This window comes from Chelon labrosus (assembly GCF_963514085.1).
Source record: "Chelon labrosus genome assembly, chromosome: 1".
In the NCBI taxonomy this organism is placed as follows: domain Eukaryota; kingdom Metazoa; phylum Chordata; class Actinopteri; order Mugiliformes; family Mugilidae; genus Chelon; species Chelon labrosus.
Genome location: NC_140337.1, coordinates 31,506,306 through 31,525,619, shown reverse-complemented (window position 1 = coordinate 31,525,619; position 19,314 = coordinate 31,506,306). Strand labels below are relative to the sequence as shown.

At 44.1% G+C, this 19,314-nt stretch overlaps 2 protein-coding genes across 3 annotated transcripts; both read right to left on the bottom strand.

Annotated features, from left to right (window-relative positions):
• Positions 1 to 4,038: 4,038 nt before the first annotated feature.
• On the bottom strand, positions 4,039 to 8,486 carry LOC311486879 (uncharacterized protein). Of its 2 annotated transcripts, none has more exons than XM_084542897.1 (6): positions 8,181 to 8,486; positions 7,656 to 7,758; positions 7,419 to 7,552; positions 6,908 to 7,152; positions 6,745 to 6,821; positions 4,039 to 6,630 (listed from the first exon to the last, which is right to left on the bottom strand). In XM_084542897.1, exons 1-6 carry the CDS (start codon positions 8,380 to 8,382, stop codon positions 5,352 to 5,354), a joined length of 2,040 nt encoding a protein of 679 aa, XP_084399023.1. In that variant the 5' UTR covers positions 8,383 to 8,486; the 3' UTR covers positions 4,039 to 5,351. The 2 variants fall into 2 exon arrangements, with proteins under 2 accessions (XP_084399023.1, XP_084399022.1); XM_084542896.1 differs by having other exon boundaries at positions 4,039 to 6,633; positions 8,181 to 8,484.
• A 1,779-nt stretch (positions 8,487 to 10,265) lies between these two features.
• On the bottom strand, positions 10,266 to 11,686 carry LOC311486093 (Fc receptor-like protein 5; the record flags this gene model as incomplete). Its single annotated transcript, XM_084541856.1, has 5 exons — positions 10,266 to 10,372; positions 10,463 to 10,651; positions 10,727 to 10,972; positions 11,052 to 11,315; positions 11,647 to 11,686. 5 exons carry the CDS (start codon positions 11,684 to 11,686, stop codon positions 10,266 to 10,268), a joined length of 846 nt encoding a protein of 281 aa, XP_084397982.1.
• Positions 11,687 to 19,314: the final 7,628 nt, after the last annotated feature.

Below are 19,314 nucleotides of genomic sequence, written 5' to 3'. Positions count from 1 at the left end.
TTCTTCCCGGAGGCTGTGAGACTGTTGAACGCCGGAGGACCTCCGTAGCCCCCGACCCCCCCCCCCCCATAGACACATCTGCCGTCACTTTAACTCCACTCGTCACTTTAACTCCACTTGCACGCTACCTCAGTGGCACAGGACTGGATACTACTGTGTTATTCATTGCAATAATCTCCAATTACTACAGTGCTTATTTATATACTTGATATTTTATATATATATATATTTTTTGTACAATTCTTAGTTAGTTAACTTCATTTATATTTATACTTTTCTATTTTCTATTTCTGCTATGGCTTGAATCGGGACCAGAGAAACTAATTTCGTTCCATCCCATGTACCAACATGTGTTGAAATGACAATAAAGAATCCTTGAATCCTTGAATCCTTGAATTTAGTGGTGAACAATTCCTGCATCTCTGTTCTTTCCTTTCCTGGTTTTCTTCTTCACTCTTCTCTGTGGACAGCCACAAGCTTTGTCCTCAACATGTCTCACAGCTCAACAAGTGGCCAACGTTCCTTCTCTCCAACCACCTTGTTCTGCTTTTTCAAGGATCTAAGCTGATAACTTTTCACCACCCTGTGATTCTTGAAGTAGGGTTTAATAGGGTCAAACACAAATAAACACAAAGACCCTTTCTCTTAAGTGTTTTGTTCCCATGGTTTCTTGTGTACCACCTGCCTGACTGTCTACCATGGGTTTTAGAGCATTCAGTCGCTCAACTCAACGTCTTTTGAAGATTCTCTCACCTTGAGTACTTTGAAAAGCGCCCACAAATAAAATGTATTATAATTATTATTAACAAGTTTAAGTCTGCATCTTTTCTCCCTTGCAAGTCTCTACAACATGCAAGACAAAGACCACCAAGGAGACTTGGACTTCTTCACATTAGCTAGCTAGCTCATTGTTTCCACCTATGTCCTTTCCCCCAATGGACTCTGTGTGTATACAGTGCTGCCTCTCGTCTTTTTGTCTCTTGGACCATGTGTTTGTCCTGCAGTTTTGTCAACATCAGTTTTCTTTCTCTGGTTTCCTTGAAGATTTTTGGCGAATCCTGGTTTTTATCGTCCTGGCCTCTTGTGTCTTTTGACCCCTTGATGTGTCACTTATTATTTGGACTTGGTTTATTGTTACTCAATACTGCAGCACTGCATCAATCTGAGAAAATGTAGAAGTGAGATAATTTCCTGACGTCTAAGCAGGTTTACCAGCGTTTGTGCATCAAAGCATTATTTATTCCTGTCAATGCAGACACAAGGACATGTGGATCAGACCCATCATGATGGAGTGAATACCTGTGTTTGGATGGAGAAAACAGAATAAGAATAATAAGAAAAAAAAACTTTATTGGTCCTGTAATGGGGAAATTGCAATAGTGGAGGGAGGAAAAGGGGAAGAAAAACAAGAGGAGAGGGGAGGATAAAAAAAAGCATCTCCCAGACTACACTCCTCTGGGGGAGTACAGTGTGGGACCAGGAAAAAAACCTCAGCAACATAAGCACATATGAGCACACTTTACAACATAAAAACTCAAAACATCAAAGCATCCTCAGCCGTTTTCAAGCCCCAGTGCGACAGGCGGGGTCCGAAGGCGGCGCCGAAGATGGCCGCGGCCGAGGATGGAAAAGCGTGGGATTGGAGGTTGGGGAGGTGTATTGCATATGTGCATGTGTGTAAGTGTCTGTGGGTGCGTGTGTGTACATAAGCCTGGAGAGTCGCTTCGTCTAGCCTCCCAGTCAGTGCCTCAGTTCGCAGGATGTCATCGCGATAACACAGCAGGTTGCCATGGAGACGTCCCTGATCGGGTCCCAGACTAAGTCAACCATCGGCAGGTGTCAGGCTGGCACTCTGAGCTTATCAAACTAATGCAGATCTAACAAATTCAAAGATCTTTTCTCAGTTTGTTTTGTTGCCATGTGATTACATGATTTCATGGGTGGGTTTCTAATTTGAGGCAAACAGGAAGGAAGAGGCGTTAAGTGTGATTCAAACTGCTGCTGGTCTCAACTCAGTCAGCTGCAGAATGGAGGGAACATCTGTCCAGAGGCTGCTGGGTGAGTCTGATCTGCTGGATGTGTGTTGGTGTCTAAACGTTGAGAGATGATCACTGCTGCTTCCCACAGCAGAACAGTCATTAAAGCTCAAAGTGTGCTTTCTCTTTAGTTCTGGGCTCTCTGCTGTGCTGCACAACAAACCAAGGTTAGTCAACTTCCTCTGTTACAGTCTGACCGTCACTGAGTCTGTCCAAGAAACGCTATCAAAACTCTGTGTGTCTTTACTGTGAGAGTGAGTCCAGCGACCAGCTGCCTTAAAGGGACACTTCACCACTTTTTAAGTGGATATTCAGTCTGTGTTGATGCTAGTTGGAGCCAACTGAAGCCATAACTTCCTCTGTGCTAGAAAGACAGAGAAAGCTGAGTTTCCTGCTCACACAGTCGTTATTAAACTGTCTACATGTTCAACAATGTGTTGCCTCAGTTGCTGTGTGTCACCAATCTAGACTGTAGCTGTTACTTTTTTAGCCTAAACTACCATTATTCACTCAGTGAGGAGTAAAGCTTTCATGAACTCTAGAGGTTATTTAATGAGGACAGAAATGTATCACTGTTGTTTCATCTGAACCCTCCCAGCTCGTCTGACTGTGAGTTCCAGCAGCTCTCGGGTCTTTAGAGGAGACTCTGTGTCTCTGAGCTGTGAGGACGACGACAGCTCTGCTGGATGGACTCTGAGGAGAAACACCACCACTGGACAGAGGACTCAGTGTGAGGACTGGGGAAAACCAGCTGGTTCTTCCTGTAACATCAGCTACATCTTCCCATCGGACAGTGGAGTTTTCTGGTGTGAGTCCAGAGAGGGAGCAACCAGTAACAGCATCAACCTCACTGTCTCTGGTAAGCTCAGACTGTGGAGTTAGTATTGATGAAGCTGTGTGGACATGGATGAAATGCTGTAGTTTGTCTCTGTGTTGAGGTGGACCAGTGATCCTGCAGAGTCCTGTCCTCCCTGTGATGGAGGGAGATGACGTCACTCTGCTCTGTAAAACAAAGACCACTCCCTCCATCCTCTCAGCTGCTTTCTATAAAGATGTCAGTCCAGAGTATTTTCCCAAAAGTCTTGGGGATCATCAAGATGTTTTCTAGCAAAACTGAGACGAGCCTTTATTTTCGTTTTGCTCTGCAGTGGTTTTCATCTTAGAACTCTGCCGCGCAGGACATTTTTACCCAGTCTCTTTCTTATGGTGGAATCATGAACAATGACCTTGACTGAGGCAAGTGAGGCCTGCAGTTCTTAGGATGTTGTTGTGGGGTCTTTTGTGACCTCTTGGAAGAGTCATTAGGCGTGTTCGACTTCATGCAGATCTGTGCAGATCTGACTTGACGAGATGCATGCTGGGTTGAACAAGTTCATTTTAACCAATCATATTCGAGGTCTATGAGCATGAACAACCCAGCATGCATCACGTCAAGTCAGATCTGCATGAAGTCGAACACACCTATTGCTGCGCTCTTGAGGTAATTTTGGTGTCTGGAGTCCTAAAGCTTTAGAAATGGCTTCATAAAATTTTTCCAGATATCAGTTACTTTTTTTCCCTTTTTTGTTCCTGAATTTCTTTGGATCTCAGCATGATGTCTGGTTTTTGGTCTACTTCACTTTGTCAGGTAGGTCCTATTTAAGCAATTTCTTGATTGAGAACAGGTGTGGCAGTAACCCGGCCTGGGTGTGGCTAGAGAAATTGGACTCAGGTGTAATAAACCACAGTTAGGTTTTAACTATGTAGGTTTGATTTTTCCCCCCATAATATTAAAAACCTTCATTAAAAAAACTGCATTTTGTTTTTACTTGTGTTATCTTGTACCCCACTGTATTCTTGTTGGATCTGCCCAGCTGTCTGGTGTTACCTCTTCTGTTTCTACACCAAGCAGGAAAGCCAGCATGTTGTAAGCAAACCACTCAATCAGGATGATGCATATATATATATATATATATATATATATATATATATATATATATACACTGATCAGGCATAACATTATGACTAATGACAGAAGTAGCAGCAGTAGCAAATACAGCTGATTTTGGAGCATCATTTACAAAAAGTCTCACAACATCTAAAACAACATGCAAGACAATGACAACCAAGGGTAGCTGAGTACTCCTCCACATAAGCCAGGTTATATTTCTGCTATATTCACAGCTCTTTTAATCATTTAGTGCTGGCAGAGAGTAACATTAATTCTTTTGGGATTTAGAATGTCCAATGTTTGTTTATTGGCACTTCCTGTGTTATTTTGTTAGTCTTTACTTGTGTTCCGCCATGATTGTTTGCTCCATCCTCCTTGTTGCCACCTATGTCCTGTTTTCTAATTGCCTCTGTTATTTCTTGTTTGTTTGTTTTTTTGTTTTGTTTTTTTTTCCCTTCAAGATCTTTGTGTTTCCTTTGTGGCTCCATTTGTTTTTTTTTTGTTTTTTTTTTCACTTTTTGTTCACACTTCTCAGTTCTGCAGTGCCTTCTGTTCTTGTTTTATTTTTTTTATTTTTTTTCATTAAATTGACTTTATTATTTAATTCTGCCTGGTTCTTGCAAAATCAATAAATATTTGTATATACTGTCCAACACTTTGGACCCGTTGAAGCTACCAAAACAGACGCTCTTCCAGAGGGACATAAGTCCAGCAACATCAACCACTACAACTAAACCAATGGTAGTTTTTCCCTGGAGATGTTTACCAGTGTTCGCTCCTTGTTGTTATCTTCTAGTGGGCATTCAGCTTGTTTTCTGTATAGTCTCAAATTCTGGGGGTAAGGGCAGACCACAAAAATGAGTGGGAGGTTGACAAGATTTACGAAGGTCATGCAGACCCACATGGACACAATAACCACAAACTGGACTTTAGGGACATCAACGGTGTGGGTCCAAGGATGCCTACAAATGCTTGTATGTTAGTCCACCACTTTAGTCCAGCTTGTTAAATCCTTAACAACAAATAGAAGGGTTTTGTTTTGGCACAGCCATCCATGGTCTCAGAAAGGACGAACCCTTATGACTTCTGTGAACCCAGGAGTTTTCCTCGAATACCAACAAGAGGTTGACATTTAAAAGTTTATAGGAAGGCTCAACCGTAGACTTTATAGAAAGATGGATGACTTGACAGCTAAATATCTGGTAACAGGCTTTGCAAACAGATTCAGAGCATTCATGACTGGAATTGGAGAAGTGGTATCAAGTTCCCAGCTTACCCAAAGTGAGATCATTGAGTGTGACATAGACAGACCAAAGTTTTTATTGGAGAGATTCATTCAATATGAACAATCACTAAACAGAGACATACTGAGTCCATTTTTAGTGTTACGTTGTAGATTCTACTCCCTGGTGGCTTCTCATGTGTGTTTTCAGAGAGTGGCTCTGAGTAAAGGCTTTGTCACACAGAGTACACTTGTATGGTCTCTCTCCATTGTGGGTTCTCATGTGAACGGTCAAGTATGTTTTACGGGCGCATGCTTTCCCGCAAATCCCGCAGACAAATGGTTTGACTCCCGAGTGGAGAGCCATGTGGCCGTCCAGGTTCGTCTTGCGTTTGAAGGCCCAGCCACAGTCGGGGCAGCGGTACGGTGCTTCCCCTGTGTGGACCCGCATGTGAACGGTCAAGGGTCCCTTAGTGGAGAAACCTCTGCCACATTCACCGCAGTGGTATGGTTTCTCGTTTGTGTGCCTTCTCATGTGAATCTGCAGCTGCTGGCTTGTCAGGAACATTTTGCAGCAAACGTCACAGAGGTACGACCTTTCTCTGTTTGTGTGGATCTTCTCGTGTTGTTTCAGGGTCCCGGGAAGTTTGAAAGACCTCCCGCAAATCTTACAGCTGTGAGGCCTTTCCCCAGAGTGGGTCATCTTGTGGCGACATAAGGATCGGTAGTCGCTGAGGGATTTACCACACACGCCGCAGAGATGCGACTTCCTTTTGGAGTGAATGTTACGGTGACCTTTTAACTGCTCCTTGAGTTCAAACACTTTGTGACAAGTGTAACATTTATGAAGCTTACCCACCTCATGGAGCTTCTGGTGATCCTTCAAGGACACCTCCAACGCAAACGCTCTGTGGCAAACATTGCATTTGTATGGTTTCTCCCCTAGGTGGGCTGCCACATGCTCGTTGAGGCTGAGAACACTGACGAAAGACTGTCCGCAAACGTGACAGTCATCGGTTTTGTGCCGACTTTGAAGATGATCCTTCAACTCCTCCGTGGACTCTGAAGACTCTCCGCAAACTCCACAAACTAAACTTCCTGGATCATCCACATGACTCCAGGTATGTTTGATAAGCATGACCTCTGATGTGTGCAGAGCTCCGCAGATTCTACATGAAAGTGAACCGTCACTTTCCTCAATGACGCGTCTCGGCTTTAGTTTCTTCATCATCTTTGGTTTAGAATGACTTTTCTTCGGTTCCTCACTGCTCTTGTCTGGTTTCTGGTTGTCGTCGCTGTCGTGTTCCTTCACTTCTGCTGCAGAGTTTGTGTTGAACTCTGGTACCTCATCGTCAACTTGCTCTGTTTCCATATCCTGTTGAGGTGATGTTGAGCTGTTGGACACAGCGTCAACTCTGCTGCCTTTGACCTCCTGAACAGGGCTGCTGTGGAAACCAGAAGAAAAGATTAATCAGGGAATACCTTCATGATGCCTTCAAGGTCTGTCTGTTATTGCACTACTGTGGGTAAAACAACAACGTTTTACTTTAAATTACCTTGCTTGTTGCCTGGTTTCGTCACATGTCGTCATGTCTGAGTTGACGTCAATCTCTTCTTCAATGACCTGAGTTTCCTTTTGCGTTTGGAAAAATAAAAACAGTTAGCATCCAAAAACAAACAAAGAAGTAAACATTAAAATCTTAAAGTGAGCTAAACTACTTTTAGACGGATGCAGACGGTCGACGTCCCAGATCCCGAGCAGCTGATGTTTCTGTGGATCTCCTCTGGCGTCAGCGTCTTTAGTTTCAGAGGCCGCAATCTCCGTCTCCTGTCTGGCGTTAAGATGTCGAACGGTTTCTCATCTCCGGACAGCTGAGGGAAGGTGGATCTCAACAGGTCCAGGAAGTCTTCCTCCTGAAGACCACGAGGACATGTCAGCCTCAGGATCGGACATTTCTTAAGCACTGACAGGTGAAAGACAAACACAAGAAGAAATAATGGGCGATTAGTTTGTAAAGGAAGAGTCGAGTCTGGAATCACCTGGAAAATATCAAGTCTGTCACCAAGCGTCCAAATCCAAAACAGCTTAATTACTACAGCTAACTATTAGATGTACAGGAGTACAATCTGTCTTGCACCTATTTTTGTAACTTTCTGAAGCAGAGACATGAGAAGGCAAGAAAATAGGACGGCTTTGAAGCAATGTCTTACTGAATTTATTTCAAATTACCATCTTTGGAGAGCACGCTGGTCTGGGAGTCCTCCAGGATGCGGATCCTGAGCTCCACGTCCTTTTGAGTGTCGCTGATCTGAGATCGGTCGGGCTTCCCTCTCCTCCTGTACCGACATCGGGGTGGCGAAGACCTGGAAAATTCAAGGTCAGCCACAAGTTATTAAAAAAAAAGAAAAAAAAAAGAACAGCTGGATTAAATTAGTCTCTGATACGTCTCGTTGTTTAAACAGGGACCTTGATGGACCAGTCACGTTCAGGTTCTCTAGATGTTCGCGGGGCTCCTCATCTTCATCGTCCTCTTCCTTATCAGAGTCGAGGCTCTCGCTGCACTTTGCACCTGGAGAAATTAATTATTATTATTATTATTAATATTATCTGAAGGAGCAGTAGATAAAGTTAAGACTGCCCAGGATGCTCTGCTTCAGCTTAGAATCCTGCACAGTCAGCATCTGTGGCAAACTCCATTAAAAAAATGTGCAATTCTGAATTATTCCGCTTAAAATTAAATAATACATGAGAGAAACATGATTGAACACGATAAAATAAAGCAATGCTGTGTAGACGTAAATTCGGCATATGTATAGTTTTGATATATTATAGATATAGTTAGAAAACAGCAGAATTAAAGAGTAAATGTCTAGTTTTAATAAATAATGATAATGATTAAATTCAGCGATATTTGATAAAGGAGTTCTTTGTGCTGATGCGTTCAGAAGGACGGGCTTTGAGTTGTTTTTTAAATGTAAATGTTTAACCAACCAGGCTGCAGGAGCTCCAGCTGTCTCCTCTGCCGGTCGATCTTCTCCCTGAAGCCCGAAGCCTCCTCCTCGTACGCGGCCACGATCGTGTCCACGACCGCCAGGATTTCCCGGGAGGCAGCGGCGAGTCTGTCGGTGACGAATCCCCGCAGGACCTCCGCCTTGGACATCTCACCCAAACCCTCCGCTGCGTTCTCACCCATCACCGCAAAGTCACCGCCTTAACATTTAATGGAAATCTCCGAGAGGGTTGTTTACTTCCGGGCGGGACTTCCGGTTTTAGGTGCGTCGCTAAATTCCGCCCGGATAGAAACTGCGGATGGGCTTCCTTTTCAAACGATTTAATCAATTTAGACAACAAATATTTAATGAAATAAAATGTGTTTTAAAGTAAGAAAATATACTTTTGAAAAACATTGACTAACTAGTAGTGATGGGCACGACACGTGATTCAAAAAAAGGTTCATTATTCGAAGCTTCAGTGACACAGTGCTCTATTAGGACATCTAGTGGACAATAAAATGTAGTGCAATGGAGACGTGTCTGACTGGTTCATGCTTGTATGGGACTTGATTTGCCATGCACATTCCTGTTCGACTACATTACATGGATATGTGGTTTAAAGTTGATTATAAGAAAAAATACACATAACAATAAAATAAATTTAAAAAAAGAACCAACGGGAATCGAACCCTTGCTTCACTAACGTAAGCCCGATGATTTTACAATGTACCACTGGCAAAACTAGTGATACTCTATTGTCATTGGACCATTTTGATTATGTCACTACTACACCATCTTCGATAATTTGCACTAATGTTTATGTTTCAGCGCTTCCACCAACTGTTTTCTTTTGCTCTTGGTATCATGGTTTAGTAGTGTTAGAGAATGTTAGAAAATGGACAGCCCTGATCCAGCTCAAAAAAGGATCATTAGACAAACATCATTTATTAATGTAAAGTTACTTATCAGAGACAAAGCCTTAGATTGAGTGCAGTAATATGATGTAGAAGTAACACATTTAAAGATAAAAAAATACAAACATTAAGTTGAAGTGAAGAATAAAGAAAAGGCTCTGATGTCAGCTTCTGTACGGTGGCCAGTTTAGGACATCTGCCTCCAGATTCCTTCACTTCCACCTGAATCCTCTCCACTCTGACACATCAACTACAGACAGGAAGAGATGATGCTGGTTTCTGACTTCAGGATCAGACCAGAGACCAGGGGCCTCATGTACGAAGAGTTGCGTGGATTTCCTTCTAAAACGTGGCGTAAGCTCAGATTTAGAAGCATTTCGAAGCACATTTCCTTTGTACATCCCAATCAAGCGTACCCGACCCCTCCCTGTCCACGCCCCTTTTAAATATGCAACTCCCTGTCCACGCCTCTTTTAAATATGCAAATTGTATTTAAATTGACCCTGCACCTGAGATTCCCCTCTCTGCGCGATCAGAAAACGAAAACATAAGAATGAGTTAGACGGGAAAGAAGAACTTCACAGAAAGCGAATTGGAGACGCTACTCACTGGAGTGGAGATGCGCAAAAATGTGGTCTTTGGCACGCTGCCACAATGTTTACTTGCATTTGCGCATCACGTATGATCTGTACACTGATGAATGAAAATGTTTCCTGTTGACATTTACAAATTCATGCGATGGCGCTTTTATAACAATGTGTGTGCAGTCGATAGCTCTGATTACAGTCAGAAAACCGTCTGTCGCTGCAAATTGCTCTTTAATGTTGACCTGTTCAGATGCATTGTATCGGAATCTGATATACCTGGCTGACATGCGGATAATTCCGTCCCACGTGGCTTGCATGGATCTGCTCAGGGTCGACCGGCACAGTCCCGATCGGTCGGAGTAATAGTTTTCACATTTATAACACTTTCCCAGCATCACCTGTAAGTGTCGCCAAAGGATCGACATCTGTAGAATCCTACGTACGCCAGCCACGTTGTTGGCGTAGGGACGTACAAAGTACCCGGACATTTCACTCTTGATACATCTGAACTTTTACGTGAACGAGTACGTACGTAACGTTTTTGTACGCACGCAACCTTCGTACATGAGGCCCCTGATCACTTCAGAAGTGATGCTCTGTGGTGACATCATGGACGTTGTCATAGTGATCATCCAATCCCTGCTCAGCATTGGGTGAGGTCATCACCATGGAGACGGGGAGGTCATTTCCTGCAGTCAGAGCAGGTGATAAAGAAAATGTAGACAGTGAATTAATTAAGAAAACTGTCATTGATTGATTGATTGATCAGTGAATGTTACCTGTTGGTCTGTGTCGACATAAAGACACCATGAGGAGAGTGGAGATGAAGTATGGACAGAACACCACCAGGTGGCAGATCAGTCTGAGGACAAGGTGGAGGGAGGATGGTGCAGGGGGCGTAGATCCAGGTGGAGGTGTAGATCCAGGTGGAAGTGTAGATGTGGGTGGAGGTGTTGTTGTAGGTTTCTCTGTAGAGAGAATCTCAGCTGGTCAGGTCAACATGTGGATGAAACAAGAGCTGAAATCAAAGTGAAGCTCCTCACCTGTGACAGTGATCCAGCTGGATGGAGACTCTCCATGACTGATGATGTGACACTTGTAGAGGCCTTCATCAGACCTGGTAACATGGTGGATGGTCATGTGACCTGTAGACTCAGTCCTGCTCAAGGAGCCATCTTTATAGAAACCAGCTGAGAGGATGGAGGGAGTGGTCTTTGTTTTACAGAGCAGAGTGACGTCATCTCCCTCCATCACAGGGAGGACAGGACTCTGCAGGATCACTGGTCCACCTCAACACAGAGACAAACTACAGCATTTCATCCATTTCCACACAGCTTCATCAATACTAACTCCACAGTCTGAGCTTACCAGAGACAGTGAGGTTGATGCTGTTACTGGTTGCTCCCTCTCTGGACTCACACCAGTAAACTCCACTGTCCAATGGGACAGTGTAGCTGATGTTACAGGAAGAACCAGCTGGTTCTCCCCAGTCAGCTCCACACTGAGTCCTCTGTCGTTTGGTGGTGTTTCTCCTCAGAGTCCATCCAGCAGCGCTGTCGTCCTCCTCACAGCTCAGTGACACTGAGTCTCCTCTAAAGACCTGAGAGCTGCTGGGACTCACAGTCAGACGAGCTGGGAGGGTTCAGATGAAACAATGCTAATTAATTTTATTGTTGACTAATCTCACATTCTGTGTTGTTTCTCTGTCAGTTGGTTCTTTCAGTTGTTAAGCAACATGAAGCATGTTCACATCCCTCCCAAACGACCTCGTCATCTTTTACACCATCCAGGTTGAGGAGATCAGATCTACTCTCAACCCCAGTAGCTCTAAGTTCACCTTCAACACTTAGGACGAGGTGAGAGCCCTCAGGGGAACCACAGACAGCAGCTCACATGGCTTGGACAACATCAGTGGACGGGTCCTGAGGCATTGAACTCAGAAATTAGGGGGCATGTTTCAGACCTTGTTCCAAAGCTCCATGGACAGTAGCACTGTCCCCCATCTGTTGAAAAACTCCACAGTCATCCCCATCCCCCCATAAAAGTAAGACAAAACCTGTGAATGACCTTCGGCTCGTGGTTCTCAACTCCCTAGTGATGAAAGCCATGGAGAGGATCATAAAACACCACATCATCAGTGCAACGGACCTCCTGATTGACCCATTCCAGTTTGCATATTGCACAGGCAGAGTCGTCAATGATGGAAAGACATTTATCATTGTTAGCATCCACAAACATCTGGAGCACCCTTACTCTTCAGCCAGACTACTGTTTGTTGATTTCTCCTCAGCATTCAACACCTTGCAGCCCCACATCCTGGCTACAAAACTCTCCTCTCGCTTTCACCTGGATGACCAGTCAATTCTGTGGATTCTGGACTTTCTTACCAACAGGTTACAGAAAGTACTGGTCAACAACACCTTGACCGGCTCGCCTCAGGGCTGCATGCTATCACCCCTGCTCTTCATCCTATACTCTGATGACTGCAGATCCACACAGCCCAACTATCACCACGTCAAATACGCTGATGACACAGTTCTCCTGTCTCTGCTGTCGGGCCCCTCCCAACACCATGGACCAGCTCTTCAGGAGTTCGTAGGGTGGTGTCACACATGGAACTGAATGTCAGCAAAACAAAGGAGATGGTGGTGACCTTCTGGCTACAATAGTAACCACAATCATTCATGGGAAGCCAGTGGAGCTAGTTGAGGAGTTCACATATCTCGGCACCATCTTTGACAACCTGCTGAAATTCTCGTCCAACACAGAAGGGACTCTCATGAGGTGTCAGCAATGGCAACACCTCCTTAGGAAACTCTGCTCCTTTGGAGTCAGCAAAGACATCCTACAGACTTTTTATTACAATTTCATTGAGAGCATCATGACCTTCTCCATAACCTGCTGGTTCCACTCCATCGGCCTCCAAAACAGAAACCGGCTGCAGAGCACTGTCTTGGTTTGCTCTGAGATCATTGTCCTGCCTGTCAGAACTCTGTCACGCATACACAACAGACACTCATGTTAGCAGACAAGATCAATAAGGACCCCTCACACGTCCTCCACTCAGCATTTGAGTGGCTCCCCTCCAGACGGTGGCTTCACAGCCCCACCTGTGGATCTCAGAGAAGGAAGGCCACCTTCTTCCCTAAAGCTATCCTGCTTCTCAACGTCCCCACAAACACCCACACTCAGGCCCCGTCCACACGGAGACGCTTTTTGGTTTAAACGCAGATGTTTTGCATCGTTTTGGCCGATTGTCCACACGAATCCTGTAAACGCATTGCCTTAAAATGCACTTTTCTGAAACCAGGGTGAAAAAATTTGCAAACGCTGCTCTTGAGTTTTCGTGTGGACGGGGAAAAACGCATACGTGCGTTTCGATGATGTCATCGCCTTCCACCTCCCGCGAGACGTCTCATAACAACATCAACAACAATGGCGGACTACATGCTAGTTTTCATGCTGGAGAAGATATTGAGCCTATTAGGGTTACTAGGGCAAAATATCATGCTCCTGTGCCACCACGCTGAGCAAAAAAGGCTGATGGACAACCACATAAGCAACATTTTACATCCACCGCTCCGCCTCTTCCTCTCCGTTTTTGGTGAATATGGAATACGAAGTAGCGTTTTGAGTCGTGTTGAGACGGATCCGTGTGGACGCAGATATTCTTGAAACAATGCCAGGGAAAACGGAGGGGGAAAGATCGTTTTGGTACGTGTGGACGGGGCCTCAGTCTCTCTCTCTGATTCTTCTCCAGCACACACACACAACCATAGTTCATTCACACCTCCCCACCCCCCTAACCACACAAACGACTGACTCTAACTTGAAAACTTCCGTCAACAAGCAGCCCACGGACACCCCTCCACCGCAGTATTTGTCTAATAGCACATTTTTTAATTATTATTTTTATTATTATTTTTGTTTTCATTTCTTTTCATTTTTATTGCCCATACTACCACTTCAATAACATGTCAATATATAATCGTTATAATTATTGTTTACATGTGGACTTTATTCACTTTACTCTTACCGTCATGTTAACATTCTCCATGGACAGTATTGGATAGTTACTACATTGATGCCATAATTGTTTTCTTCTGTGTATATACTTCGTATCGATATTTTTTTTTTCGGTCCTTAAAACTGTCTCGTACTTTCACGTCATGCTGCTCACTTGTGCCTTAAATTGCCTCAAGGGGGCAAATAACGTTTTCTGAAGCTGAATCTGAATCAATTAAAATCTTCTCTGAACATCTACAGAAACGTGAAGCTAGTGAACATCTACAGGTTCAATGTTTCTAATCATCTCTTTCTGCTCTTTTCTATCAGAGATCTTTACTGAAAGCATTGACTCTAAATAACAATGATTACAAAGATTGAACAGGTTTAAACAGAATGAAGAAGTTGACTAACCTTGGTTTGTTGTGCAGCACAGCAGAGAGCCCAGAACTAAAGAGAAAGCACACTTTGAGCTTTAATGACTGTTCTGCTGTGGGAAGCAGCAGTGATCATCTCTCAATGTTTAGACACCAACACACATCCAGCAGATCAGACTCACCCAGCAGCCTCTGGACAGATGTTCCCTCCATTCTGCAGCTGACTGAAATGAGACCAGCAGCAGTTTGACAGACACTAAAAGCCTCTGACTTCCTGTTTGCTTGGTATTAGAATAGAACAGAAAACCACGCAGATGAAACCACATGACCATGTGGCAACAAAACACTAAGAGAAAAATCTTTGAGTTCGTTAGATCTGATACAGACAACTTGTTTCACATGGAGACGATGTGTCTGTGAAGGTTCTCAGTCATCCAGGTCATGGTATATCCAAAAACCATTTGGAAATGCAACTAGACTTGTAGAGTTTTTTTTAAAAGAAGTTTCACCACTCCAGTTGGAAACGATGTGTTAATAGATGGCGCTGCAGCCCTGATGAGTTCAGGACATGACTGTAGTTCCTGAGAAGGATGGGGACATTTGGTAGGTCGACCAAAATCCTCAGCAACTTTTACAGAAGTAACGTTGAGAGTGTCATCACCACCTCAGTCATGGAGAGGCGTGAAATACTCACTGCTCAGGACAGGAAGGCTTTTTTGGAGCAGGACATTTACAGAACCAGAGTTATCTGGAGAACCCACAACATCATCAAGGATAGTACACCACCCAGCACAACCTCTTCACACTCTCGCATCGGGGAGACTCCTGAATAGTTCATTCTACACCCTGATAGCAGTGATATCATTCTGAACTCATTCAGAACTGGACCAAGAGTTTATAGAAATACCACAAAGCACACATATTCTACAAAGGTTCTAGTAAAAACAGAACCAGGCCCACTCTCCATTTGGACGTTTGGATAAAACCAAAGTACCCAAAGTGAAAAGCAATCTAGCTACATAATACTACTGAGTCCCACTTGAGGAGTCAATGTACACACAATTTAACCTTTGGACATTTTATTTTTTTCTCTACAAAATCAAATTATATCATTTTGCACATTATAGAATCCATAAAAATCTAGATATTTCCTCCATATGGCTGCTGTCCACACATGTAACTCCCCAGGTAAATGAGTCACCAAGTCATGTTCGATGTCATTCATTCATTCATTCATTAATTCATTACCGTATTTTCCGGACTATAAGGCGCACCCGACTATAAACCGCTGGTGTTGTAATGTTTAATTACCATAAGAGTTTCTTCTACCACGGAGGGGATTCTCGGGACAGAAATGACTGTTTGGAAACGCAAAGCGTCCCATTTATTTACATTTGACAAACAAATCTTTCGATCAATCAATCGATCAAACTTTCACATCTTTGACATTACAAACAGCATTCGTGCAATGCACAAATAATACAACGGTGCGCTCCTTCCTGCAGTCATAGGCTACCGTAGTAGTGCAGTATAATAAAAAACAAAGCTTACAATGCTTGACGAGGCAATAACGTTAAATGGCTAAATTTAATTTGTTTGTAAAAGTGCTGTAACACGGCAGCAAAAGTGCAGTAACACGGCCGTTTACTGTATCAAAATAACCAGCCTACTATACCAGAAAAGTCAGTTCTTAATCCTCGTGTCATCGTCTATGACATGATAGTGCGCCCCTGGTGACCGTTAGCTGTAAAAATCCATCCGCCGTTGTATAAGCCGCAGGGTCCAAAGCAAGTGACAAAAGTAGCGGCTTATAGTCCGGAATTTACGGTAATTTTGCTGAAGTGTTTAAGCTGAAGTGAAGAACAGAGAAAAGGCTCTGATGTTAGCTTCTGTACGGTGGCCAGTTTAACACATCTGCCTCCAGATTCCTTCACTTCGACCTGAATCCGCTCCACTCTGACACATCAACTACAGACAGGAAGAGATGATGCTGGTTTCTGACTTCAGGATCAGACCAGAGACCAGATCACTTCAGAAGTGATGCTCTGTGGTGGTATCATGGACGTCGTCATAGTCATCATCCAATCCCTGCTCAGCGTGGGGTGACGTCATGACCATGGAGACGGGGAGGGCATTTCCTGCAGTCAGAGCAGGTGATAAAGAGAATGTAGACAATTAATTCATTTAGAAAACTGTCATTGATTGATGAAGTACAGGAAGAAATAGACACACAAATGGGTTTGAATGTATTTTATTTTGAAAGGTGTGCAAGTGAGCCTTGTACCTGTGGAAAAAAAAATAACAAACAGGAAGTGAAGAGAGAGCGGGAGAGAGAGAGAGGCCGAGGAAGAGAACGAAGTATGGACTGCTCGGTGTGAACAGTGAGGGAAAAGAGACTGTGAGTGAATCACCAGGGTCGAGGAGGTGTTCGACCAGGACTCTTCGGAAGACTTTGAGGTGACTTTACTGTCTGTTTGAGCGGACAGCTCAACTCAAGATAAGTGAAAGAAGTGAAGCTAGCGGCTAAACAAGTGGCTAGTAGTTTGCACGGACTTTGCTAACAGGCTAGCGGCTAGCGACCCGTAGGACGGCAGAGCCTGTGTTACCACGCGTGTGGAGCTGCGGACGACGGAGCCGAGCCACAGCGAGATCGGCGGCGGTGTGTGTCTTCTTCTCCTCCTCTGGGTGGATCGTCTTTCTCCTCTCCTCCTCCTGTTTCGGCCATTCTCCAGCGTGGGTGTGTGAGGCTTCAACACCTGTGGATTAAGGTACCTCTCCTCCTTTTTCTTTTGCCCTGTAGTGGCGAAGCAGCCATTTGTTTGAGGCTACAACGTACCCGAGCTGCATTCAGGCCTGCATCGGTTGAACGGTATATTTGAACAATTGAGTTTACGTTAGTGCCGGCTATTTCATTTTCATGGGGCCCATTTAAATGTCATGGTGATAATTATTGTTTTTGAGAAGGTCTGAAAAAAGTGTGTGAACCTGCTGAACATAACTTGTGAGTAAACCATTCATGTTTTATATACACTAAACAGTTGTGGTCACTGAGTTTAATATTTTAAGTTCATTAAGGTCAAAGGGAATAATTTTATGCTTAAAAAGTGATTAAAAGGTACTGTGATTTAAAAAAGTATTTAAGTTCATAAGAGTAAATTGAGGGTTAAAAACTTGATTTAAAGGGGAAGTTAAGTCAACATTTAAAAATCACTTTTCACACATACTGTTAGGGTATACATTTAAGTTTATTACAGAGACCCAATCTTATTGCTTGATAGCAAGAAAGAGCTCAGGTTAGCCACCTCTCACTATAGTTTCATACACTAGAGAGGCGCTACACATGCATGTAACTCCCCAGAGAAAATGAGTCACCAAGTCATGTTTGAAAAAGACTCTGATGTTAACTTCTGTACGGTGGCCAGTTTCTGACATCTGCCTCCAGATTCCTTCACTTCCACCTGAATCCTCTCCACTCTGACACATCAACTACAGACAGGAAGAGATGATGCTGGTTTCTGACTTTAGGATCAGACCAGAGACCAGATCACTTCAGAAGTGATGCTCTGTGGTGACATCATGGACGTCGTCATAGTCATCATCCAATCCTTGCTCACCGTGGGGTGAGGTCATCACCATGGAGACGGGGAGGTCAATTCCTGCAGTCAGAGCAGGTGATAAAGAAAATGTAGACAATTAATTAATTCATAAAATTGTCATTAATTGGTTGATTGATCAATGAATGTTACCTGTTGGTCTGTGTCGACATAAAGACACCATGAGGAGAGTGGAGATGAAGTATGGACAGAACACCACCAGGTGGCAGACCACTCTGTGGAGGTGGAGGGAGGATGGTGCAGGGGGCGTAGGTCCGGATGGAGGTGTAGATGTGGGTGGAGGTGTGGTTGTAGGTTTCTCTGTAGAGAGAATCTCACCTGGTCAGGTGAACATGTGGATGAAATAAGAGCTGAAATCAAAGTGAAGCTCCTCACCTGTGACAGTGATCCAGCTGGATGGAGACTCTCCATGACTGATGATGTTACACTTGTAGAGGCCTTCATCAGACCTGGTAACATGGTGGATGGTCATGTGACCTGTAGACTCAGTCCTGATCAAGGAGCCATCTTTATAGAAAGCAGCTGAGAGGATGGAGGGAGTATTCTTTGTTTTACAGAGCAGAGTGACATCATCTCCCTCCATCACAGGGAGGACAGGACTCTGCAGGATCACTGGTCCACCTCAACACAGAGACAAACTACAGCATTTCATCCATTTCCACACAGCTTCATCAATACTAACTCCACAGTCTGAGCTTACCAGAGACAGTGAGGTTGATGCTGTTACTGGTTGCTCCCTCTCTGGACTCACACCAGTAAACTCCACTGTCCAATGGGACAGTCAGACTGATGTTACAGGAAGAACCAGCTGGTTTTCCCCACCCAGCTCCACACTGAGTCCTCTGTCCTGTGGTGGTGTTTCTCCTCAGAGTCCATCCAGCAGAGCTGTCGTCCTCCTCACAGCTCAGAGACACAGAGTCTCTTTTAAAGACCTGAGAGCTGCTGGGACTCACAGTCAGACGAGCTGGGAGGGTTCAGATGAAATAATGCTGATTCATTTCATTGTTGACAAAAATACCAAGAAATCTAATCAAACCCAAACTTGATGTAAATTAAATCCCCTCACATCACATAAACCACATTCTGTGTTGTTTCTCTGTCATCTGGTTCTTTGAGTTGCTAAGCAAGATGAAGCACGTTCACATCCCTCCCAGATGACCTCAGCTCCTTTTACACCAGATTCGAAACAAACAACACTAAACAGGTAGAGGAGCTAAGATCTATTCCCAACTCCGGCAGCTCTGCATTCACCTTCAACACTTAGGATGTGGTGAGAGCCCTCAGGAAACCAGAGAGAGCAGGACGGCATGTTTCAGACCTTGTTCCAGAGCTCCATGGACAGTAGCACTGTCCCTCATCTTTGGAAACACTCCACAGTCATCCCCATCCCCCCAAAAAGTAAGACAAATCTCCGAATGAAATTCAGCTCAATGCAGCAATGGCAACACCTCCTTAGGAAACTCTGCTCCTTTGGAGTCAGCAAAGACATTCTACAGAGTTTTTATGACAATTTCATTGAGAGCATCATCACCTTCTATATAACCTGCTACAGAAACCAACTGCAGAGCACTGTCTTGGTTTGCTCTAAGATCATTGTCCTGCCGGCCACCTTCTTCCCCAAAGCTATCCTGCTCC

Coding starts and splice junctions, on each gene's coding strand:
- LOC311486879 (XM_084542896.1), bottom strand. CDS start 8,382: ATGGGTGAGAACGCAGCGGAGGGTTTGGGTGAGATGTCCAAGGCGGAG. Junction 7,759..8,180: donor GCTGGAGCTCCTGCAGCCTG/GTTGGTTAAACA, acceptor TAATTTCTCCAG/GTGCAAAGTGCAGCGAGAGC. Junction 6,822..6,907: donor CCGTCTGCATCCGTCTAAAA/GTAGTTTAGCTC, acceptor CAAACGCAAAAG/GAAACTCAGGTCATTGAAGA.